Below are 25571 nucleotides of genomic sequence, written 5' to 3' on the forward strand. Positions count from 1 at the left end.
TATTATTATTATTATTATTATTGTTGTTGTTATTGTTTTATTATTATTATTATTTAATTGATTAACGAATAATGCTTTTCTGACCTTCGCCATAAACAAACAGGAACTCAGAGGAAAATAAGACTGAAAACGGGACAGAAAATCAAAGACCTCCGCAAAAGAAAAAGTTCCAGTAGTCGAAAGTCAGAATTAGCCGCTTGTTTCGTGTGGGAAAGGGACCGTTTCCCGAGTCGTTCCTGTTTCCCCGGGGGGGGGGAGCACACGGGACGAAGCCCTGGGGGAAAAAAAAAAATTCAAGACGGAGCAAATCTAATGAGGACAGAAATATCTCGCTGAAGCTCTGCTGTCAGAGCGGGTCAGAAGGAGGAGGACATTCCCGCGGAGGAATTAGCCCGGATGAAGGCGGGTTTCGAGACAGGTGGTCGCGTTTTTGTGGGGTAGTTTAATTTCTCTTTTTTTTTTTTCCTCTAAACGATCTAAACGATACGGTGTCGGGCAGGCCGCTGTCAGGCCGGGTCCAGGCCGGGTCCTGCCCGGGCCGAGCAGAGAGTCACATGCCAGACGGGGCGGTGTCGGCTCTGCTATCGAGCGCAGCCGAACGTCTTTATTATTAACGTCCATCTGAAAGCCGTGAGCTTCACGGAAAAAAAAACAGCCCACCCTTTAGCGCGCTCACGAGTGGGACGGTAACGCCCTGAGGCCCACGGCCTGGCCTGGCGAGGACGACACGCTCAGCTTATTTATTTTATTTCTGGCAATTTGTGTTAAAGTACTTCGTCGGGTTCTGCCGAACAGCCCCTCGCCGTTCTGGGCCTCCCCACTCAAGGGTGCCGCTCGTCCGAGGAAGTGCGGATGTAATTAGCTTCTCCTGCTCGGATAACCGAGTTCAGTATTCACTGCGGAGAACCATCTCACTCGCGTAAAATACCGCGCCACGTCTTAGCGTGATCTCACCGAGGTCCCTCGTCTGACACGTCTGAGGCCGGATCAGATTGGGTTATTCATCAACTACTGTGTTGTAAGAGCACCACAGCCATTCCGCACTGCAGAGTGCTATTTTTATTTAATCGTCTCAGAGCCCCGTTAACCCCCCTGAACGAATTAACGACTTCATGGCCGAGGTGAGGGACCGAGGCGCATCAAGTCGCCCCGTGCGGCGGTGTCGGTCAAAGTTTTTAAGCGAAGGGTTTTCAAACTGTTCCCGCTTCGCAACACTTAGGGAGTCCGGATCAACTCCCTTCGGACGCGCAAAGGCGCGTTTCAACGAATTGGAGAATCAGGTTGTTGAGGGAGGGAGAGAAACCGCTCACAGGGCTAGCGCTGGAAACCCCCTTGTATGAGAGGTAAAGCGGAAATTATAGTATAAAGATCGAATTTATTATTATTATTATTATTATTATTATATAAATGTGTTATTCCGATCTGCAAGTGCGCCGAAAAGGGAATTTCAGAAAAATGTTCTGGAACATCCGAGCCGCCCACGCAAACCTGTGGACGTGCCGTCGGCCTGTCGCAGTTTAAAGGTCGGGTAGCTACAGGTCTAACCTGCTACTGGCTGGGACCGCAAGCGAACCTCCTCTCTCTTTCAGGCAAAAAAAAAATAAAAATAAAAACATGATTAACGAGCATCCAGGTCTTCAGATCCATTTTCACAAACTGTTAGACGTGAGCTGAAAACGATTAATTAAACACTCTTTAATTAAACACTGCAATTGCCTGCACTTATATTTCCATAATTAATACATTGAAACTCGTCATTGCTTAAATGCTGTTTTTTCAATTAAAAGCGTCTTTGTCTTGTTGGATAATTAGAAACCAAAACACAAACAGGAGGAAAAAATCATTTTCTGTTCCGCCCTGCGTGGAAGCCAATTGCTCTCGCCTGTGATCGGGGAAGAAATTAATTAAACTAAGGAGCTCAAGGCGGAGACACGGCCGGACCCGCCACGCGAGATCGCGGCGGCGGCTCGTCCACGGAACGCGCTCAAACTCGCGACAGTACGGGGCTAAATCACGTCACATCAAATCAGATCAAATCTTTCCAGTTGTCTAAAAACAGTTCTGCAAAAAAAAAAAAAGGGTTTTAATTTGTTCATACACAGAGTTCATTTTTTTAAAGAGCTTATTATGAAGGTAAAACTTTTGTTGGAAAAATTAAGTTCTGAATAAGACTAAGAACAATTTAATTTCGGCTACTGTAGTGTTACAACATACGTGCTAGGTTTGATTTAATTTATTTGACTCAGCCCTGACCGTGTCATTCCGCTGGCTGGCTGTGGATTATTTACGTGTCCAGAAGACACTAAGCTATGCGAGAGAGAGACTGGTGCTACATTAACCGCCACATCAAGAATCGCCTTGAAGTCCCGGAGAGTTCTGGGGGGTAAAAGACCCGGAGAGTTCTGGGGGGTAAAAGACTGTTTTTTTCTTCCCTCGAGGGCATTTCTCCCTTCAGCACGAAAGTTGAAGCGGCCCCGCGTGACAGTTCGGGTGAGACGTCACGGAAGGTCTCGAGAAGACACAGGGACCCCCTCAGGCCGGTCTGACCCCGCTGTACCCCCCCCCCCGGCCCCCACTTCATCCCGGGCCTGCGACCCCGGTTTATCACCCAGGACTGCGAGGCGCTGCTTCGGCGGCCTTGAGACGACGGAGAATATCGGTCCTGCCGCAGGGAGCCGGGCGGCGGTGCAAATCCGACAATTCCGTCCAAATCTATCTATTTCTCAAAAAAAGGGCCGTGTCGTCATTTGCTTTTTAACCATCCTCGGCAGGGAGCCGGTGTCCAGGCCGAACAGCCCCACTGCGGTCTCAGTCAGACAGGTGCTGGGAGGCCGTTAGCGCTGCCGATCCTCAGATCGAGAGCTCCGGAGACCTGGGAGACTGGACACCGCCGAGCTCCCCTCTCCTTCAAATAAGAAGAGATGAATCAGATTATTCAGGGGGCGCGAGAAAGCACTAATAGGACAAGCGCTGGAAAAAACATTATTATTATTATTATTATTAATGATGATGATGAAGAAGATGCCTTAGTGCCGGTAACCCAGAGTGGTATCTGGGCGCTCAGCAGACATTTCGATAATACTAGAAGGACACAAGTCCGTCTCCGTCCTCGCTCCCGGCCTCGGACCCGTGATCTTCCCTGACCTTCTTTCCTTTTCTCTTCTCTTGTCGTTCACCCGGTCTCCCCGTTTTTTCTAGCTCATTCCTCCGCGATCGGGGGTGAATCGGTTCGCCTGCGCGACCCCCCTCCCCTCCCCTCGGGCCCGGCTCGCCGGCACCTGCGGCACCAGCGCACGACCGGGACCTGTCGCGTTTCACGCGTTTCCAGCGCCCCCCGGGACCACAGACAAAATCCCGTCTGGGTGTTGACGGTTCACGTGGTTTAGAAAGAATCGGACGGCGGGCAGTCGTGTGAGAAGTAAGGTTCCTCACTGTGGTAGAAAGGTACTGTCCGCTCAGCCACGGGCAGCGAGTAAAATTAAATCTCACGCGACTCGCATTGTGCTCGTTTGTGATCTAGAGGAGCTAAGAATAAGGACAACTGACGACTTAATTAACTCTAATAAATGTTTCGATGCGGTTCCTGGCTTCTCACTTCGAGAAGAGGTTGAAGGAGTCAGATGTGAGAATAAGATAAAAGGAAAACTGGAAACGAAGGTCAGATCGTTTTCTGGAATTGCAGATTCACTGGAATTTGCCTTCCGGTGAATAAAAAAATTCCGATTTTTTCAAAGCACCCGGATTTTCCTCTGCTATAAAATTCGTTTCCGTGTTTGTGTGTTTCCCGGCTCAGAAAATAAAAGTGAATTTCTGCGACTCCCTGTCTGCTGTAAGGCCCGGGGCGCGACTCTGTGTCCCGACTTCGACACAGGGAGTCCTCAGAGAGATCGCTCCGCCGGACCGATTACAAATAAACCCGGACCGTGTCGAGTCATTTCTTACTGTCTTCCTAAACATCAATCCCTTCTCCAAAATTAAAGCGAGATCGAAATTATATTATACCAAAATACCGGCGACCCGGCGAGAGAGATGAGTAATAATGTCTTCCTCGCCTTTGTAATATATATATATACTCCTCTGATCTCCCACTCTTAGTTCAAAAGGGTTTCATGTGATGAACTTCAAATGGCTCACTCAGGAATGTGCCCACATAAAACTATGTTTCAAAGAACACGAATCGCCGCACTTTTTTCAAACTGTGGAGCACCGTGTCGTCTTCCGACTCCGCTATTTTTAACACCGAAAACGATATTCGTTTAAAGTTCTCTTCGCACAAAGTAAAAACATTACTTTCACGGCGAGTTTGGGAAGAAAGGGAAGGACAAAGATCTCATGGACACGTCGACAGAGGCGCTCGGACGCGTAGAGGAGCTGCGCTGTCGCCTCGCAAAGCACTGGGGAGTCAGGTCTTATGTTGAACACAGGATAAAAATATGACCAACGGTTTCCCCCTGTGCCCCTGACTGATGGACAGTGTATCTCTGTGCGTGTGTGACCTCCTGTCCGGTGCTGTTTTCTACAGGTTCCAGTTCCGACCTTCGACGTCTGAACGAATGTCGCGCCCACACGCGAGCACAGCGATCTCCACCGCGACTGTCGGCGCTAACGGACGTGACGCTTCGGTCGGTTCAGCGGACTCCTCTTCCCCCCCCCCGAAGAACTGCCCGTGGCAGAGGAGAAAAAAACGAAACCCACCGCTCCCACGCCCGTCGTCTTCAGCCCGCGCGGCTGTTTCGCCACACCACGCGGAAAACACACGCATCGTGTGCGCGTGCAGTGGGGGGTGTGTGTGTGGGGGGGGGGTGATACACTTTCCTCCTCGCGTTTCCAATGGACTGGGACCGGGAATCCCCCAAGGACAAAACTCCCCAGCTGCAGTCTGAAACCCGCTCACCCGTGGGGTACAGACACCCCAACAGGCCTAAACTGGGATTTCATTCGGAAAAGCGCTGCTGCAATTAAGACCGCGGGGTGAATACTGATCAAAGGATGAATATTTTACACAATTCGTTTCGGGAGTGTCTTTGGAGGTCATGCGCGGACAGCCCTGCCTCTGGACCGTCTGTACCGAGCGGAACCACAGGAGGGACGCCGAAACGGGAGCCGCGCGCCCCACCTCCTGCTCGTCCCCGCGAGGCCCGGCCACCCCGAGAGCCACGAGGGGCATCGACAGCAGGACCCCTCCCCAGACACGCGCACGCCCGTCCTCTCCCTCCGGGAGGAATTGGCGCTCCGACGGCGTCGCCATCGCGAAGCTTCGGTTTTTGTTATGTTTTTGTTTCTGTTTCTGGTTTTTTTTTTGCTCCGAAACGCTGTAAAAGTTTACAGGCAGCAGCGTCGAGCACGAGGCTGGGCAGTTCGGTAAACAGAGTAACCCCCCCCCCCCCTTCCCACCCCCTCCTTCACCACCACCACCACCACGGAATGCAGGTTTGTCAAACAGCACCTGGTTAAGACGCAGGAGTCGGCTCGTCCCCGGCGCACCTGAAGTCGCCCTCTCGGAGGCGCGCTCTCGTTCTCGCTCTCGGGCGCGGGCAGGGACTCGCGGCAGCGGCGCTCCAGGTGTCCGCGGGGCAGGAGGGCAGGAGGGCAAACCACCCCCCCCCCCCCCCCCACTCTCCCCAGGCCCAGATATCCTCCCCAGAGCCGGGACCCCAGGGGCCGGAGAGCGCAGCGCTCAGCCGGCGTGCCGAGCGCCCGTCCGGGAGCGTCTGGGAGCGCGCCGCAGAAGAAAGCCCTTCAGCACCAGCCCGTCTTTCTTTTCAACAAAACGGCTGTTTTGTTTTGTTCCAGTTTTTTTTTTCCTTTCATTAAGAGGTGGTGGTGGTGCGGGGGGGGGGGGGGCAGCGGCGGTGATCACATGATGTCAATTCACCTGAGCGGCGAACAAAGAGGGTACAGACAGGAGAGAGAGAGAGGGAGAGGAGAGGGGAGAGAGGGAGAGAGGAGAGAGGAGAGAGGGAGAGGAGATTCACTCACAGGCCAGGGGACACTCTCATCAGGCCACACACTCAAGCAGAAAGTGGGATTCTGGGGAGGAGAGAGAGGGAACACACAAGAGGTATTGTTGACCAGCACAGCGCCTGTGTTTGTCTGCATCCGGACCTCAGACCGCGCTCGCTGCCTAGACCCGGCCCGGGACAGAGCCAGGAGCTATCCCGGGCTGGGCCGTGTCCGTCCAGCGGCTCTGGGAGCAGGGGAGGTGCTGTGGCTCCTCTGTGGGGGCTGGGGTTTTCCTGCTGGGATGCAGGCAGGCCATTCCTCCCGGCACTCCGACAGGTGCTGTGGGCTAATAGCACTGTGCAACTCATACAGCTCTGCACACAACACACAGCACTGTGCAACTCATACAGCTCTGCACACAACACACAGCACTGGGCAACTCATACAGCTCTGCACAAAACACACAGCACTGGGCAACTCATACAGCTCTGCACAAAACACACAGCACTGGGCAACTCATACAGCTCTGCACACAACACACAGCACTGGGCAACTCATACAGCTCTGCACAAAACACACAGCACTGGGCAACTCATACAGCTCTGCACAAAACACACAGCACTGGGCAACTCATACAGCTCTGCACACAACACACAGCACTGGGCAACTCATACAGCTCTGCACAAAACACACAGCACTGGGCAACTCATACAGCTCTGCACAAAACACACAGCACTGGGCAACTCATACAGCTCTGCACACAACACACAGCACTGGGCAACTCATACAGCTCTGCACAAAACACACAGCACTGGGCAACTCATACAGCTCTGCACAAAACACACAGCACTGGGCAACTCATACAGCTCTGCACAAAACACACAGCACTGAGCAACTCATACAGCTCTGTACACAACACACAGCACTGGGCAACTCATACAGCTCTGCACACAACACACAGCACTGTGCAATTTGTATGGTACTGCACAAAACACACCACTCTGTGCATTTTATACAGTACTGCACCAAACACACCACACTGTGCAATGTGTACAGTACTATACAAATTATACAGCACTGTGCAATTTATACGGTACAGGACAAAATACACAGCACTGTTCAATTTATGTAGTACTACACAAAAAACACAGCATTTTAAAAACTCTTGTCCAAAATAAACTGCTCCGTGCAATTCATGCAGTACTGCACAAATCATAAAGCACTGTGCAATGTGTATAATAGTGCACCAAATGTGTAGTGCTGTGAAAATAATACAATACTGTGTAACACTTATAGGACACTCATGTTAATAAAATGCCAGGACTAATGCCATTCCTGGTGATTCAGAATGTTGCACAAGAGCACAGAAATCAGCTCTTTTTGTTCTGCTTAAGGACGCCAACTCAAAACTGGAAAACAAGTCGCTGTTTCCTCGAAGTGCCCAGGGAGCGTTCAACTCCCTCCAGTGTGAAATTCCACTCCGTGAGCTCCTTCTCCCTGGGAAGCCACACGGATCTCCACCCGGGCGGAAACACGACCCCTCGGGACAGTCCCCCTTCCTACATCCAGACCCACGGGTCACGGACAGGGCGCCCCTGTTCCCCCACCCATCCTTAGTGGGACGAACTCCGACAACGGTTCCATAAGCAGCCGGCCTGTGGCTCCGGTGCCCTGGAATGAGGGAAGGGAAAAGGCGTTCATGCGGATCTCCTCCAGTGACCTCAGCAGAGCCGATCCAGGACACCGGAGTCCCGAGGAGGGATGTGCACCCCTGGGGGAGACAGGGGCTCCGGCCGTCCCCCGGTCTTCACCCAGGTGAGGGGAATGTCCTGCAGTCAGAGGTCTAGAGCCTGGTCAGATCACACCCCGAGCCGTCAGGAGCCCCGGGGGGTTCTGTGCACTGTACACCATTAACCTCCCACTCCAATTACCCCAGCCCTCCCTCCTCTGCCCCCGGGGGCATCATCTCCAGGACGACACATCAGACACGGCAGCTATCTGTTCCCAGGCCCGCCGCTAATTAACTCTCCGGCCCCTGGCAGCTTCAAAAGAGCGCAGTGACGAGCCCCCCGGCAGAATCGCAGCCCCCCGGCCGGGGGCTCGTCCCGGGCCGACCCAGCCCGGCAGAGCTCGGGACCACGCGGCGGCGTCCGGCGGCTCTCCGATCTCGGGCTGGGCCCGGCAAGGTGGAGAATCGGACCCGGCCCGGGGTGAAGTAGCGAGCCTCCCGGCCCCAGCTCATTTCCGCTCTCTCCCGGAAAACCAGAGGCGGATCAGCCCGCCGATTCCGGCCTTCAGCCCCGGAACGGACCGTAAGCAATCTCAGACACTGCGGCCGGGCCCGGAGCTTCTACCCACAGGCACCCGCTCCGGGCTCTGTCTCGAACCCTGAGCCTTCAGCTCGGGCCCCGGGGCCCCGCAGCCTGGTGTCGTCTTGCCCGGCGCCGGAGGTCCCCCCGCCGCCCGCTCGCCCCGTGCGAAGAGCGAGATGCCATCGCCATCCAGGTCCGAGCCCTGGGGTCCCCCCCCGCGTGGCCCTCGTGCACCCTGAGGGAGCCCTCGCTGACCGGCGGCACTCTTGTGCCCAGACAAGCGCACCCCCACTCGCGCCACAGGACAGCCCCCCGCCCCCCCGCCCAGGGCCAGTGCCTTCGCTGGCTGGGCGTTCAAGCCGCTGAACCGGTGGGCTGCTGAGGAGCCAGGAGCAGCTCGACGGCAGCGAGCGTCAGACCCGACCAGGGTCAGAGGGGCGATCAGGGGTGCTGCCCAGGAAGCACGATGTGCGATGATCCCCGACCGGCACGTTCAGACTTCTCCAGCGAGCGAGGGCAAGGAGGGGGATTTACTCTGGGGGTCCAACGGGCTGGGGGGGCCCCCAGAGTGCCTGTGTACAGGGTGCACTCGAGAGAGACCCTCCTGCTGGTCCAGACGGGTCCCGAGGCGGCGGGTCAGACTGCGGTCTCCAGCCTCACACCGTGCCGCCTTGCGGAAGGGCCGTGCTGAGCTCTTCCCACAAGCGACTCTATTAATACCTCCCCTGCCGCTGGAGCTGGGGAGAGAAACGTTAGGAACCGCAGAAGACCGTCGGCATTTCTGGCTTCCAGTCGCTATTAAAAAGTCACACGCGCACTTTCCAAAACGGGGGCTGATAACTTCAGGAAAATGTCTAAGATTCTGAGATTTTTTTTGCTTTTAATGAGTGAGTCAAGTCGAACAAGCTCCTCATTCAGCGCAGTACTCTGCCAACAGATGTGCTTCTCTCCTGGAGATCCCAGCCAGGGTCCCAGTCCAGGATGGGCCCCTACAGCCTGGAGATCACAGCCAGGGTCCCAGTCCAGGATGAGCCCCTACAGCCTGGAGATCACAGCCAGAGTCCCAGTCCAGGATGGGCCCCTACATCCCAGAGATCACAGCCAGGGTCCCAGTCCAGGATGAGCCCCTACAGCCAGGGTCCCAGTCCAGGATGGGCCCCTACAGCCCGGAGATCACAGCCAGGGTCCCATGCTGGATAAGGTGACCCTTCTCCACTCAGGAAGTAAAGATATTGGGTCTCTTCAGTGGTTCCTCAGCAAGCGATGCCACGTGTCTGGAACCTGACTGAAAGCCCTTTATCACCTTACTGCCCACAGATCACAGGTAAACGTCATCACTGAACCTGTCTGTGCCAATGGACTGTAATGTGCTCACCAGCGTCCAACAGACAGAAACAGCCTAGCGCCGCTCCTGAACCGAGTGGGGGATGTTTATCTCTTTGTTTTTTCGCGTTTTTATTTTCCTCCCAAGAAGGCAGATTTTGCCCAAGCAAAACCACCATCAGCACATTACATTACTTTTTTGTGTGTGGGCTCGTCAAGTTGAAAAAAAATAAAAACAAGGTGACAGAACTTCTGCGCCCCTTTCGCCCCGCCCCTTCCCTTTCGCCCCGCCCCCGGAGCTCCGGCCAATCCGCGGCGAGGCGGGGGGCGTGGCCCGGCGGCCCGGCGGCCCGGGCTGTTCCAGCCGCTGTTCCCTTAAAGGTTTCACCTCGGTTCCTTTTCAACTTTCCCTCCCCCCCCCCCCCCCCTCCGCCCAACCGCCACCTCACCCCTCCCTCCCTCCTCTCGCTCCGCGCACAACGGAGCCCTTTAAGCCGGCGCGCGACACAGAGACGGCATTCATTGGGGGGAGAGCGAGCCGGCGCGAGGGGGCTGGGAGCGTCACCGGGAAATTCTAACTCAGCGCTCGTGCGGAGAGGAGCCTTCTCGCGCAGCACAGTAAGAGCACCGCTGGTGGGGTCTCTCTCTCTCTCTCTCTGCGTGTGTGTGTGTGTGTTAGCGTCTGTGTGCGTCTCTGTGCATCTCTCTGCCCGTCTCTGTCGCCGACTCTCCGGCCCCGGAGACCTCCCGCTGCCCGGCCAAGGGTCCGATCTCCTGCTTCCTCCTGCTTTCGGGGAAAAAAACAACAACGAGAAAGAAATCAGGAGACCTTGCTTCGTGCGCGCTGTTGGCAGAGGAGGGCAAAAGCAGGGCAAACAGGACCCAAAAGTGCAAAGGGCATTATTATTAGTAGTAGTATTAGTATTAGTATTATTAGTATTGTGGTTGCTGTTGTAGTTGTGGTGGTTGTTAGCTGCGGCGGTCCAGTTGTCGTCGTTGTGTGTGTTGTTGTTGCTGTTGCTGTGTTGTGTTGTGATCGGTGCCGCCGGTGCCCCGGTGAACGGCTGAGCCGAGGGCTCGGGTCACCGGAACCCCGACACGCCAGCGGGTCTCGCTCGGGGGCCTGTTTATTTGTACCCGGTTCTGCCGGACCTTCCAGTCCCGCTCTCCGTCCCACTGGTGCCGGGCTTTGGGTCCGGTTCGGCGGCCCGGCGGAGGGTTCCGTCTGTCCGAGCGGTCCGGTGGCGTCGGAAGGGTTAAAGCGAACTTCAGCTCGATTTCGTTGTCACAGTCGTTGAAAAGTCTTTCTAAACGGTGACAAGGAGAATATGCATTAAAAGCATTAATATAATATTATACTATCAATTATAATAATATTCTAATTCATATCATATTAATATGTATTATTATTACTATTATTATTATTATTAAGTCTCTCGAACAGCGCAGCCCTGAAGTCATGTCGTGGTGTCTTGGGTCAGAGAAACACAGTTCCGTGACAATGACACGTTCTGCTGCCCGGGGCCGATACGCAGAGCGGGGCACAGGTGCTCACTGCTGGTGGGTTTGCTCACGACCTGGGCTCGGGCTCACCTGCGGTCCGCCGGGCATGAGGAATGGTTCCGACACGGGGCTCCTCTCCCCCCCACACTCCGGTCTGCCCGGACCGAGAAAACCGCAATTGTACCCGGCCTGTATTTGCGTGGGCGACTTACAGGACATTTTTTTTACGAAATAAATAAATACTTACATTGCGAGTTCTCAGAAGTTCAGACAGGTCCGTGTGTGAAACTTTGAAACAACAGCCCTGTTATGCCCGGGGTCGTTAATATTAAAACTGATAAACACGGATTAAGTGTCACAGAATTTCTGCTCGTTTCTGTCAAGACGGATCTAAAATGAAATTGATTTACGTATTATATATATTTATCTCAACAGACACTCAATAGGTGCAGTCCTTCCACGTTCACCGCGCTTTTACACAGTTATACTGCTCGATTCTCAGAAGTTACAAACCTTACTGAGCCGGATTAATCGATTTTAGTTTCTCCGCTTATTTCTGAAAATCCGTGCCAAGGCCAGGACAGCCTTCGTTCTGACGTGCGGGCAGGATAGACGCCCCGGTTTCAAGACGAAAAAACGCCCGGTTTTGCTTTGTCACGCACAGAGGGGACATTCCCGCAGCACAGAGGACGAATAAGCATCAGGAAAACAATAAAACAGAAAGAAAAAACAGAAAAATGGAAAAGCATTACGTGACAATAACCGCCCCTACAGTACCTGTGGAAAGTGTTCGACACGGGACAGAGGACAGCGCCAAAGCGCATTTCACGAGGAGCAGGGCTTTCTAACAGTATGAATACCTGAAATTAATAACTTTTAATTCACCAATCAGTAAATGCTTAAGGAAAAAAATCGAACGAAAAATAATCCATAAACAGATGCTTCGATTAATACGACAATTAAAAGTAAGTTCGAGTATTAAGGGTAACCAGAGAGCCAAGTTCATCATCATTTAATCTTAATCGTTGATGGTGATTTTAATTACGAGTGAACGGTCAAATATAAGCACTATGGGCACCCCAAACCCTGAATCTCGGGGACCTCTCTCCGTATTTACAGAGGGCGGTCGTGCACCGTGTAGACTTATTTCCCGAGCTGTTGGGACGCTCCTGCGCTCGGAGAGACCCGGTCTGTGCCGTGAGTCGGGATCAGCCGCTCGGTCCCGGTGGCGCTCCGGACCGGGACGAGCCGGGCCGGGCCGGGCCAGGGACACAGCGACAGGCCAGACCCGCCCAGGACCTGCGCCACCGGCCGGCTCCTCGGAGCTCTGCTGCGCGGCGGCTCATTCCCGCATCAACACCCCCGGACTCTTCAGTTTATTTTTATTTTATAATAAGATAGCGGCGCAGAGCAATTGCCCTCGGACTCAAGCTGATAATTAATTTCGCGATTAGCGCCCCGTGGAGCGGGGCCGAGAGCGCAGGACGTCGGGTTTGAAACGACGCATGAGCCATCTAAAGCGTCACACGAATGAACCGCTTAGTCCTCGACGCTGTTCGGAACTTCCTGGGTCCAGTTCCTCCTCCGAACTGGGCTCGAGGGTCAGCGCTGACCCCCGTTCCGACAGCGCGTGGCGCTCCTCCGTGTCTCCCCACCCCCCCAGTTCACGGCGCCTCCGGGTCCCACGGCCTGCTGGCGCCCACGGAGCCCCCGAGACACCCCGCCCCGCCCAAGCCTTCGCGACCGTCCCGGCTGTTGTAGCCCGGGCGAGTTCAGGACACGCTCTCCCGTGGTTCAGCCCCAGGCTTCACACCAGCGTGGGGTTAAACTCTCCTCAGGGCCCACGGCGCCCAGGACAGGGGAGTGTGCGTGTCGGAATAATACTTCGTGATAATAATGTGATAATACCTACCGGCGCGAAGACCAAGCACTTGTGCAAAAAAAAACTAAACTAAAAAAATATTCGGACACGAGTTGCGTGTGATCTGGGCCGGGCGCGCGGACAGTGCGGACACGCTCATTGCAGCGCGAGTCTTCATTAACGCCTAATTGGCCGGAGATGTTCTCCAGCCTCACGTGTATCCCCCAGGGTCATTCATTCATAGCGCTGTACTTAATCCCTCACTCCGACACCCCGGCGCTACCGGGGAGAGGCGGGGTACCGTCCCCCCACAACACACAGTGCGCGTACGGGGTTCCCCTCCACCCGCCTGCTGAGGCCTAGCCTCAAAGTCCATCGCCTGAACCCCTCGGTCTCCTCGTCAGCTGGCGTCCCTGTCCGGGTGTCCCCGACACCGCCCTGCCGCACACGAAGCCAGGAGCGGGGAAAATCGTCCCCAACGCCCGAGTCGCGCCGTGCTGTCGTGTCCCAGCGCGGATCGCTGCTTCACGGGTGTCGATGCAGCTCACAGACGTCGGCCTCGACTTCCCAGAAACTGGGGGACACGCTGCCTCCGCAGCGGGCGTGTGTGTGTGTGACGGGTGTGTTACACACCCCGTGTTCCCCGCTGCCCGTGTGCTCAGGACAGGCAGGCCGTGCGCGGCCTGTGCGTGACACGATCCACGCTTGAGGTGAGAGTCTACCACACGCACACGCACACGCACACGCGAGACGATGAGACGGGCGGAGCATACCGTACAGACTGGGCGCCGATTTACACCTGACGTCACGCCTCGCCCGTCTTGGACCTCAGAAGATCACGGACCCGTGCGCGCGCTGGTGGGGGGGGGGGGGTCGGACGACCTGCGCGTGAAGCTCAAGGTGCAGACGAGGGAGCCGAATTAATCGCACGCGTGGGTCGCAGGTGGGTGCGTATTTCATATTCGACGAGCTCGACACCCGAGGCGCGATATCCGGTTTCACAGTCCACGTGGTGCGGATGGCAAAACGGAGCAGCCGTCGCCGGAACCCGTCCGAGCTCCTCAACTGGACTGACGCGAGTCTTGCCTTCTTCCAAACACCGCAGTTTTGCAATTCCCGACATGCTTCCTTTCTGGAAACAGCTCGGGACACAAGGACACGGGAGGGTGTTCTGCGAAGCGCACGTCAGGGAAGTTGTCTCAATACGGAAACCAGGCGGCTCCGTGACCGCACGGAACGAAAAATCAAAACAGCACAGGAGAGGACTGCGCTGGAAAAATACCCGAATTGAATGTCTCTTCAGTTCTTTATGCTGTAAAAATGTTGGAGGAAAATAGTCTGTATCATAGCAAGAACAGAAAAGTCTACTCAAATTGAAACAGTTATTACTGGGCGATGCAGTCCTATCTTTCTAACAGACGAATTAATCATTTTTTGCTGGTCACTTATATTATCTGATGGATATCTCATAATGCAGTAGTATTGATCAAATTAATCACGTTATCGCCGTGCAGAGAATCATTCCCCGTTTCTTCTGGTTGAGCGGAGTTGGGGCCCCGTTAAGAGTTCGGGAAGCGAGGCGGGGGTATTTTACCTTGAGCGTCTCTCATATCCCTGCTCTCTCTCCTGGGTGAGCGGGTACGTGTCTGTGCGAGAAACGGGAGCGAATTCCTCTTCCTGTGCCTGTAGCTCGGGCTCGGCGGCTGGCCCCGCGCACACGCACACGCACACGCACACGCGGCTCGGACCCGTGGACTGAGCGCCAGTCCCCGGGGAGCTGGTGAGGACTGCGAGGCCGTCGACAGCGGGCCGGAGCGGGACTCGACACCCCGGGCCGTGGCCTGCCTGCACGGCCAGGCCATGTGAGCGGCGGAGCGTCCAGTGACGGGGGACCTGTTTCACCGGCCGGTCGGCTTGTCCCCGTGCAGAACCGGGGAACACGCCCGGCGTTTCTTCTACACCGGTTACGATTCGCCTGCGAGCCACGGACGCCAAGTCAGGGACACAATCCCGGCTGGTCGCTGTGGTGTGCGCAGTGTCCTCCGCTCTGTCTCCCGCAGGACGGGTCCGGCACCTGGGCGGAACTCCGCGTGCGGATTGCACGACCTGGCCATTCTGGGCTTTTAAATAGCAACCTGGCTTGTTTTGTTTTGCTTGGAGGGGCGTCACTAACACAAAGATTCCTAAGACGGAAATAATTACCGCCGGTGTCTTCTTCCCGAAATCCCGGAAGCCTCTGACCGACCTGACGGGACGTGTCCGGTGGGCTGTTTTGGAAAAGGGGGCCCCGCTTTTCCAAAGAAAGTTTTTTTCCACGTAGGGAGCTGGGTCGGCATGCACAGGCTGCAAAGGAACAAGTCGAGGTCTATTCCTGCTGGAAAGAGAAGAAAAACACAACGTTTCGGCTGTGGACTCTTCTCCGGGTGTGACGCCGTCAGGTGTCTCTTTTCTCCTCTGGTCTGCGCGGAATAAACCTTCACTTGTTATTGAGAGCCTAACACAGTCGAGCCTTGCGTGTCCAGTATTCACTGACCCCTGTGTGTGTTCAGTATTCACTGACCCCTGTGTGTGTTCAGTGCTCACTGACTCCTGTGTGTGTTCAATGCTCACTGACTCCTGTGTGTGTTCAATGCTCACTGACCCCTGTGTGTGTTCAGTGCTCACTGACCCCTGTGTGTGTTCAGTGCTCACTGACCCCTGTGTGTGTTCAGTGCTCACTGACTCCTGTGTGTGTTCAATGCTCACTGAACCCTGTGTGTGTTCAATGCTCACTGACCCCTGTGTGTGTTCAGTGCTCACTGACCCCTGTGTGTGTTCAGTGCTCACTGACCCCTGTGTGTGTTCAGTGCTCACTGACTCCTGTGTGTGTTCAATGCTCACTGAACCCTGTGTGTGTTCAATGCTCACTGACCCCTGTGTGTGTTCAGTGCTCACTGACTCCTGTGTGTGTTCAATGCTCACTGACCCCTGTGTGTGTTCAGTGCTCACTGACCCCTGTGTGTGTTCAGTGCTCACTGACCCCTGTAAGTGTTCAATGCTCACTGAACCCTGTGTGTGTTCAGTGCTCACTGACCCCTGTGTGTGTTCAGTGCTCACTGACCCTGTGTCTCTCTCTCTGCCAGGTGTGACCGGATCAGGAGTCGGCGCACGGGCGGGCCAGGAGAGGCGCGCGGCGGTTCTCCGGATGGGAAGGACTTTGCACGTCCCGGACCTGCTGATCACCGCGCCTGTTGGGATTGACTGGAGCCACAGACACAGAGACCCCCGGCCCGCCGGCCGCCGCTGACGCCGCAGGGGAGAGAGAGAGGCTGAGTGAGGAGAGAGCACAGCGCGCCGCGGCAGCATGTCGGGCGAGGAGCAGAGCCTGTCGGAGGTGGAGATGAGCCCCGGCGCCTCGGAGGACGGCCACTCGCTGTCCCCGGGGCCCGCGGCGGGCGCGGCGGGCGCGGAGTCGCCCGTGCCCGGGCAGCAGGGCCCCGGGGCGGGGCTGGAGGGCGCCGGGGCGGCGGGGGTGAAGACCGAGGAGGACGACGACCGCTTCCCCATCGGCATCCGCGAGGCCGTCAGCCAGGTGCTGAACGGCTACGACTGGACGCTGGTGCCCATGCCCGTGCGCGTGAACTCGGGCAGCAAGAGCAAGCCGCACGTCAAGCGGCCCATGAACGCCTTCATGGTGTGGGCGCAGGCGGCGCGCCGCAAGCTGGCCGACCAGTACCCGCACCTGCACAACGCCGAGCTCAGCAAGACGCTGGGCAAGCTCTGGAGGTGAGCGGGGGCGGCGCCGGGGGGGGGCACAAAGCACGTGGGAGGACCTGACTTCAGTCTCGGGCTCAGCACCGAGCGGCGCGGCAGCTGAGGGCAGCGAGGCGCTCTGCCAGCCCCGGCGCAGCAGTGCGCTGCTGAGAGCAGGGCTCTTGGGTCACCCGTCCCGCTGGTACACTTCCAGAGAGCTCTGTGCGGTCCGCCGGTTCTGATCGAACACGAACCCCCCCCGCCCCCTCCTCCAGCGTCTGACCGCAGGGGGCACAGCTGGGCCGGTAGGCCCCTGCAACATCCCACTGGGAATAAGGGATTCACAGGAACAATCCAGGGACCTACAGCAGCGCTGGTGCGATTTCCCAGTAACGCGTCTCCTTCTTTCACTGGTATTGACAAGTCAGGGTCACGCTGTCACCTAAAACAGAATTAACCCCGTTTGAATAGACTGTCACTCTCACCCCGACTGCTCTGTACAAGACGTAGGTGCACGGCCATCTAAATGAGGGGGTCAGGGGCGCAACTGGGTCGATCCCGGGTTCGTGCGGGACAGCTCACCACCGGGCGGGTGTCATACAGCCCAGGGCGTCACGGCGAGCCGTTGTAACAGTCAGCTGCTTGGCTGTTCATGCACATTTCCTCTGAGGCTTTTGCAAGGACTGTGTGTGCAACAGTGATAGTAGGAGTCTGGGAGACAGTGAGAGTGGGGGTCCTGACCCTGGTGTCTGACCGCTGGTCACTAACGATCCTGGGGTGCTGTCAGTGAGAGTGGGGGTGCTGACCCTGGTGTCTGACCGCTGGTCACTAACGATCCCGGGGTGCTGTCAGTGAGAGTGGGGGTGCTGACCCTGGTGTCTGACCGCTGGTCACTAACGATCCCGGGGTGCTGTCAGTGAGAGTGGGGTGCTGACCCTGGTGTCTGACCGCTGGTCACTAACGATCCCGGGGTGCTGTCAGTGAGAGTGGGGGTGCTGACCCTGGTGTCTGACCGCTGGTCACTAACGATCCCGGGGTGCTGTCAGTGAGAGTGGGGGTGCTGACTCTGGTGTCTGACCGCTGGTCACTAACGATCCCGGGGTGCTGTCAGTGAGAGTGGGGGTGCTGACCCTGGTGTCTGACCGCTGGTCACTAACGATCCCGGGGTGCTGTCAGTGAGAGTGGGGGTGCTGACCCTGGTGTCTGACCGCTGGTCACTAACGATCCCGGGGTGCTGTCAGTGAGAGTGGGGGTGCTGACCCTGGTGTCCCGAAACTCAGATGAGAAACCTGCCTCTCTACCTTTCCTCTTTACCCACCTGGTGTAGCAGTTTCTCTCTCCCCTCTGAGCTGTGTGCAGTGGGGGGTGAGGGGTGTCCCCTCTTATATGGAAAATTAGTTGAAATCCTTGCAGATGAATAGCACTATAAATGTAAGAAATTCTAAACTTATTGCAACAACCGAAAATGCCGTTCCTTAATAATCTGAATATTGATCCTATTGACATGTAGTTCCGAGTATCCCTTTACTCAAGTTTACTTTCTTAAGTATCACATTAAGAAAAGAGCATGCCCTCCAAAATGTAATTCTTTCCATCTCATGCCTATAGTAAAGAAGAAAATACTTTTTTTTACCCCAAGATCACGCATGTCAGGCACTGAAAAGCGCCTGCGTGTTCTTGGGGTGTTTGAGTCGTGTCCCTAGCGTGCTCGGAGCTCTGTCCCTCCTGTGTTGTCTGTTCAAAGCTCGGCATGCGTTTGCTTCTGTCTGCAGGAGGTGGGGGTGGGGGGGGAGGAGAGCGTGTGCCTGTCGGTGTGCGTTTGCTTCTGTCTGCGGGGAGAGGAATTCACACTGGGGGCTGTATTCTGGCCCTGGTGTCTCTGTTTACCAGGGCCCCCCCCCCTTTGAAGACAGGACCCGGCGAGAACGCTAAAAGGAATCACATGTCCCAGGAATTCTGGTCAGGCCAGCGCCCGGACCGTCAGCTCCTCGGGGGCGTGTCCGCCCCTGGCCAGTATTTCCTGTGCTTCTCCGAGAGCGAGCGGGAAATATTCGGCCCCTAAATCTAATAAAGGAACCGCTCCTGGTATTCCAGCAGCCTCCCTTCAGTGCAGCGCAGGTGTGCGCGGAGACACCCGAGGCTGTCCCGGGAGACGGCCGGGGCAGGGACTGGGACTCTCACCCTGTCGCAGGCACGGTGGTCTGGTCAGACGGAGCGCAATGAAGCGGCTAATGAAATAATGGGCGCTCGGGCGTTTTCGAGTCGGGCACTGGATAAGGCCTCTTTCTGTCAAAAAGAAGTCAAGCCTCTCAGTTTGTAGAGGAGTCTGAGTCTCTGTTCATTGATGTTTTTTACCTGGTTTGGTCCTGGAGTGTTGAAGCGCACAGCCTGTTTTTAGTTTTCTACACGATAAGACATAGGCTGGAGCACAGTTTCAGGAGGATCAGGAGCTTGCTCCCCACTCCCACCACCCTCTGTGTACAGCAGTGCCTCCTGTCCACACAGTGGGGGGAGGGGTCTCATCCAGTTGTGTTGAATGAATCCAGGGTATGGGCTTCAACACCATGGCTGGGCAGCTTGCTCCCCACTCCCACCACCCTCTGTGTACAGCAGTGCCTCCTGCAGGCAGCTGGCGCTCCAGTGTTTTGACGGTGATCTCCTGTCTGTCCTCCCCCCCTCCGCCGCCAGGCTGCTGAATGAGAGCGACAAGCGCCCCTTCATCGAGGAGGCTGAGCGCCTGCGCAAGCAGCACAAGAAGGACTACCCCGAGTACAAGTACCAGCCCCGCAGGCGCAAGAACGGCAAGGCGGGGCCCGGCGCCGAGGGCGACGCCCACTCCGAGGGCGAGGTCAACCACAGCCAATCGCACTACAAGAGCATGCACCTCGACCACGCCCACTCCGCGGGGGCGGGCTCCCCGCTCTCTGACGGGCACCACCCGCACGCCGCAGGTGAGCGCAGACCGAGGCCTGCTTTTGAGCTGTCCTCCTACGGCACCCGAGTCCAGGGGGTGATTCACCCCCCTTTATTCCAGCGCGCTAGAGCAGTGGCCCCAGCCGGGTGGTGAACCCCCAAAATCAGGGCTGCGGCAGGAGGGCCGATTGTCCGCTCACGGAGGGGTAAAGGGGTGCCGTGCTGGTACCAGACTGTGGGACCCCTGTGGGTCCCCCTGTGTGTTCGTCCGCGCGGCTGCGCCCCCCTGTCTCCCCCAGTCTCTCACCTCCGGCCCTCTCCCTGTTGCAGGTCAGAGCCACAGCCCCCCGACGCCCCCCACCACGCCCAAGACGGAGCTGCAGTCGGGGAAGTCGTCGGAGGGCAAGCGGGACGGCGGGGGCCCCCGGGGCGCGCTGGGGGCCGGCGAGGGCGGGGCGGGGGCCGCGGCGGGCGGGGCCGGGCCCGGGGGGAAGCCCCACATCGACTTCGGCAACATGGACATCGGCGAGATCAGCCACGAGGTGATGGCCAACATGGAGCCCTTCGACGTCAACGAGTTCGACCAGTACCTGCCCCCCAACGGGCACCCGGCGGGGCCGCCCGGCGGGGGGGCCTCGTACGCCTACGGCATCTCCAGCGCGCTGGCGGCGGCGGGCGGCCACTCGGCGGCCTGGCTGTCCAAGCAGCAGGCGCAGCAGCAGCAGCAGCAGCAGCAGCAGCAGCACCACAGCGCCGTGGGCGCGGCCGGCGACCCGGGCAAGGCCCAGATCAAGAGCGAGGCGGGCGGCGCCGGGCACTTCGCCGAGCAGGCGGGCTCCCAGCTCACCTACACGCCCCTCAGCCTGCCCCACTACAGCTCGGCCTTCCCCGCGCTGGCCTCCCGCGCCCAGTTCGACTACCCCGAGCACCAGGCGTCCGGCTCCTACTACAGCCACTCCGGCCAGCCCTCCGGCCTCTACTCCGCCTTCTCCTACATGGGCCCCGCGCAGCGTCCGCTGTACACCGCCATCGCCGACCCCGGCAGCGTGCCGCCGTCCCACAGCCCCCCGCACTGGGAGCAGCCCGTGTACACCACGCTCTCGCGGCCCTGAGGAGGGTGTGAGAGGGGGACCGCGGCGCCAGGGTCCCGTCCCCCTCGGCTCTCGGCTTGGCCCGGCCCGGCCCAGCCCGGGGAGGCGAGGAGCTGTGCGCGGCGCCCGGCGGGGGGAGGCTCAGGCGGCCGCCGGGCGCCCCGGCTCCCGCGTTCGGCGCCCCGCGCGAGGGGCGAGCCGGCGGACCGGCGAGGGGCGCGGGCGCGGGCCCCGTCCCGTCGGCGAGCCCGCGCGCGCCCGCGGCCTTGGGAATCGCCCACCGGCGAGTCGAACCGCCCGCCGTCACCGTACTCAGAGCTCAGAGCTCAGACCGCGCGATCCGGGGGGCTCAGCTGGCCCCTGGCCCAGTCCGGTTCCCCGTTTCGGGTCGCGGGGGGGCTGCGATGGACTGGGACTCCAAGGGTGGTCTCTGGCCGTCGCTCCTGGGACTGAGGAGGGGGGTGGAAACTGAGGCTCTGGGGGCCCCCGCCCACGAGGCTGTGGGGCTACCTGGGTGTGGCGCCCCGCGGAGAGAGAGAGAGAAAGAGGGCAGCCTGTTGCCCTGGAGCTGATCAGTATTACCCCCAGGGGTAAAGACCAGGGAGGAAGATGGAGGATGAACAAAGAAAGCTGGGCTAATGTCTGCGAGCCGCGGCCCAGGGCTCTCCTCTGGGGGAGACACGGCAGGTCACTGGGGGTACAGCCCAGCCCTCGGTCATGAGGAGACGACACCGCCCGCGCCGAGTCGCAGAACAAGCGTTCACAAGCGCACGCGCGTTTGTGCGAGAGAAAACATCAGCAGAGACGGATTTCTATTTTCTCGGCGTCGTGTCCGCAGCCGGACCGGCACCAGGAGGGACGAGCTTCCCCAGAGCGAGGGGGGACCGCAGAGAGAGCACGACTCCCTCCGCGTGGCCGGCCCGGAGCTGCAGGGCCCGCTCGCTCGCGCTGAGGATGCTGGGGAGGGAGTGTTCTGAGCGACACGGCGGAGGAGGGGAGGGAGATCCTTCACACGCACACACAAGCGCTCACAGGGCGCCGGAGTCCGCTTGCTGGTCCGGATCCGAGCGGACAGGCGGATTGTCACTGGACCGCTCAGCTCGAACAGCCTCAGGAGTGGAGGAGTTCCTCCAAGTGCAGCCGGACTCGGATAACGCAGGGCTGTCCCAGGCAGCTCTGTGCTCTACTACACTGTACTCTACCTGCTTCTACTGAAACCGCAAGGATGGAGACTCTCTGTGTTTACACGCAGGATGGCCGTGTGCAGTCTCCTGCAGAAGATTCTTGTGCAGAGACGCCTACTTTCTGTGCAACAGCTCTGTGTCGACAGATTCTTGTATTTAGATACAGCGTCTACTGAACAGGAGAGCTCTACCGACGTGTCTCCTGTGAGCAAGCACATGGTCTGGCATTACAGACAGACCCCCCCCCCCCCCGTACTTCAACACGCGTCTTTCTAACAGGCTCTTGTAGTCACTGCCGCGCTGTCTGAGGTCTGCTGGTCCTGAACTGAAACCTGAGGTCTTGGTAAAAAACCCTGCATTTCAGTCCAAGATGTCTAAGATGCTGGACTACTGTACTCAGACACACTGTATCTCCTGCGCAGGATATTGCGATACAGACCTGTGCACACATGCAGGTACAGGCTCTTTGATTTAGGCGCACGGTCTGGTGCCGCAGAGACGGGACCCCCCAGTCCGCGGCCTGGACACGGTGTCCACTCCCACTGGGAACTGGAGGAGAGGGTCCCTATCCCTCTCTCCCACCCGGGACCGAGCCACACAGACCTTGTGTGTATCAACTGCGTTTTGATATATCTTTTTTTATCATTAACCAAAATGAAGGCTATTTTTTTGTTTTGTCTGAAAAGAAAAAAAAATGTATTATTATTATTATTATTATTATTATTATTTTATTATTATTATTATTTTTATTGTTATCTCCATTACACTGAAAGTCCTCACCACTGCCCTGGGCTTAATAATAATAATGTGTGAACAATGTGTTTGCTTTGCATTTTTTAAAAGTACTGATTTATTCTAAAAGTCCAGTTTTGTTTTTGCTAAAAGCAACTGTCAGTTGTGCTGCAGTCTGTTGCCCGTTATGTTATAATTAACTGCAGTGTGCTGATGCCAACTTCAGGAGAGTGAGAGGAGAGTGAGAGAGGAGAGTGAGGAAGGGGTGAGGAGTGAGAGGATGAGAGAGACAGGGTGAAAGGGTGATAGTGAGAGAATGAGAGAGAGAGTGGAACAGTGAAAGGCTGTAACAGAGGAGCAGTCGCAGATAAAGAGAGAGGGGGGGGAGGCTCAGATCAAAGACGAGACTACTGATCATTCTTGACTCCGAGTCAAGACTACGAATGTCAGCTTCAGGTGAGCAGTACACCTGGATGGCCAACATTCAGGACTCCTCCTTAATCGGATTTCTCACGTCCCAACAGACCAATCAAACCAATTTCTCACGTCCCAACAGACCAATCAAACCAATTTCTCACGTCCCAACAGACCAATCAAAAGAGGCGTTGCTCCTCTCTTTGCAGTCGTATTGGTTTGTCCATCAGCCAGTTTAACTCTGGTCCCTCCCCTTTACCTCTCTCTGTTCATCTTTATTTGATCATTATTTCTTTGGGGTTTTTCACTCTTCATATGAATAATAAATGAATGTCCACGTCTTCACTTGAGAATACACGCACCGGGACTCCTGCAGGCCCAGAGCAATCTGACGAAACACTTTTATTCCACAGCTTTCTTTTTTTCAGTTTACTTGCTTACTAAGGAAGTGAAAGACCTGTTATTACTATTATTATATATAAAAACAAAGTTATTTATATTTGCTGAGAAAAACAAAACACTTATTACTTGTTAACAGTCTGTTGATCCTGACAGTTCTGTACGTCTCCTTATTCTGTTCACTTATTTTGTATTTTTACTGTCAGCTGAAAAACATTTGTAAATATTAGTCTTACTGAAAACCCTAGAGATTCTTATTAACTTCTTACACTAAAATAAATATATATTCTTTCTTTTTTTAAAGCCGTGTTGTTTTTAAAAGATGTTTGTGTACAAAAGCTCAGGTACCCAGATACAGATAGACTAACGGGGTACTGATACACTGACACAGCACTGGTGCACACTGACACAGCACTGGTGTACTAACAGAGCACTGGTGTACACTTACACAGCTCTGGTGTACTAACAGAGCACTGGTGTACACTTACACAGCCCTGGTGTACTAACAGAGCACTGGTGTACACTTACACAGCCCTGGTATACTAACAGAGCTCTGGTGCACACTGACACAGCCCTGGTGTAAACACTGATGCACTGACACAGCCCTGGTGCACACTGACACAGCACTGGTGCACACTGATAAGACACTGGTGCACACTGACACAGCACTGATGTACTAACACACTGACACTACCAAATACTATCAGCACCCTTACACACACTGACAAGATGACATGACCATTTACTGACAGAAGGACGAATAATCTACTCATGTTACCAATTTCTCCCCATCCTCGTTCTAATCTGCACAAACGTACCACTCAGTTCCCTGATCCTGATGCACTCAACTCTGCAAAGACAGCCCCAGACAGGTTTAGGAGACCACTCCGAACTGAATGAATTCTATCTCCCCAAGGGGACCTGGGCACTTTCCCAGGTGAGTGACCTCAGAGGCGCAAGGACAGGCTGAACCTGCGAGGAGATAGGTGAGAGTCTCCGCTGATCTCACTGTTTCACTATTTAATAGTTTCTACTTTTCCAGAATGAAACTCCTAAATTTGCCAAAACTGCGGCCCCCCTGTGATTTTATAACGAGGTGCGCTACGGTTCGTAAGACTGCCCTTTGGAAGGATGTACCCACACTGAGGTGCGGCTATCTCGGCGGCGACGGGTTCTCAGACTGCAGCGCCACATCGAGGGGCAGACACGCCCCGGGACACACGCCCGGCTCGACACGCACACCCCTTCCTCTCATCAGCCCCTCATCACATGAGGCTCTGCGGACGATCACACTGGTTCAGCGTCTCCCCCTGGCCCGGGGGCACTCGAGGAGAGTTGAATAATCCTCTTTGATGACTGGCTGGATGCTACTGCAGGTCAAACCTCACAGCCCTGCAGTCCTATGAATGCTCATCTTCACATGGTCCTCTGGTCTCAGAGGAACACTGCGACTTCTGTTTTTTTATTGCAGCTGAACTCCTAATACTAACCCGACTGATTCCGGTTTCCAGTTTCAGGCGGATCTGTAGTTTGCTTTCAGCTCTTTAAACACCCAATGGGATTTTTTTGCCCGGGACCGCCCCCATTCAGGTGTGCTGCCCGATATGTGACTATTGGATAAAACACTCGACATGGGCGTGTCTTAAATGACTCACTAACGTACGTGGGCGTGTCTGGTACAGGCTCGTCCATATTTGGATTTATAATTATTCCACTGTGGGTGTGTCTGATACAGTGCCACTCTCACCTGTGTCTGCTCATCATCAATAGATGCACTAGTAAGAGCTGCTTAGCCAGAATTAAGAGCCAGCAAGCTGAGAGGACGCTGTGTGAAGTTCTGTGCTCTGGAGCAGCTGGAAACAGTATCACTTAAGTCCGGTATTTCCGACTGGAGAAACAGGTTCAGTAAGTCCTAACAAGCAAGCAGGTCAGCTGAGTAATTAGTTGGCATCGGAGATACAGAAGGATTATAAACTAGCAGACAACGGGTTCCTGCAAGACTAGAGCTGGGAATCGCTGCTGCACTGGACTATAACTGCCTCAGTGTGTCTTACTCAAACAGCCATTGGGCCTCAATTAACACAGCGCCCCCTATTGGTGAACACTGTCTCAGCGCTTTAGAGCTCCACTTTCCAACCGCCTCTTCCAGGTCAGGGTCGCGGGA

General features: G+C 56.0%; 1 protein-coding gene and 1 long non-coding RNA gene across 2 annotated transcripts; one reads left to right on the forward strand and one right to left on the reverse strand.

Moving 5' to 3' along the window:
* Nucleotides 1-1676: 1676 nt before the first annotated feature.
* On the reverse strand, nucleotides 1677-5738 carry LOC148821533 (uncharacterized). The gene is made up of 2 exons (XR_016093929.1): nucleotides 5447-5738; nucleotides 1677-2905 (listed from the first exon to the last, which is right to left on the reverse strand). It is a non-coding gene; the product is annotated as an uncharacterized LOC148821533 (long non-coding RNA).
* Nucleotides 5739-10117: 4379 nt separating this feature from the next.
* Nucleotides 10118-20726, forward strand: sox10 (SRY-box transcription factor 10). Its single transcript, XM_088930867.1, has 4 exons — nucleotides 10118-10196; nucleotides 16065-16707; nucleotides 19363-19625; nucleotides 19918-20726. The coding sequence occupies exons 2-4, from the start codon at nucleotides 16286-16288 to the stop codon at nucleotides 20697-20699; spliced, it is 1467 nt and encodes a 488-aa protein (XP_088786993.1). The 5' UTR covers nucleotides 10118-10196; nucleotides 16065-16285; the 3' UTR covers nucleotides 20700-20726.
* Nucleotides 20727-25571: the final 4845 nt, after the last annotated feature.

This window comes from Atractosteus spatula, chromosome 13 (genome assembly GCF_055471065.1).
Source record: "Atractosteus spatula isolate fAtrSpa1 chromosome 13, fAtrSpa1.hap1, whole genome shotgun sequence".
NCBI classification, from domain to species: Eukaryota; Metazoa; Chordata; class Actinopteri; order Semionotiformes; family Lepisosteidae; genus Atractosteus; species Atractosteus spatula.

What these genes read in the sequence shown, in the direction of transcription:
- sox10 (XM_088930867.1), top strand. Translation starts at nt 16,286, where the DNA reads ATGTCGGGCGAGGAGCAGAGCCTGTCGGAGGTGGAGATGAGCCCCGGC. An exon ending in ACGCTGGGCAAGCTCTGGAG is followed by an intron (nt 16,708 to 19,362) that starts GTGAGCGGGGGC and finishes CTCCGCCGCCAG; the next exon opens with GCTGCTGAATGAGAGCGACA. An exon ending in GCACCACCCGCACGCCGCAG is followed by an intron (nt 19,626 to 19,917) that starts GTGAGCGCAGAC and finishes TCCCTGTTGCAG; the next exon opens with GTCAGAGCCACAGCCCCCCG.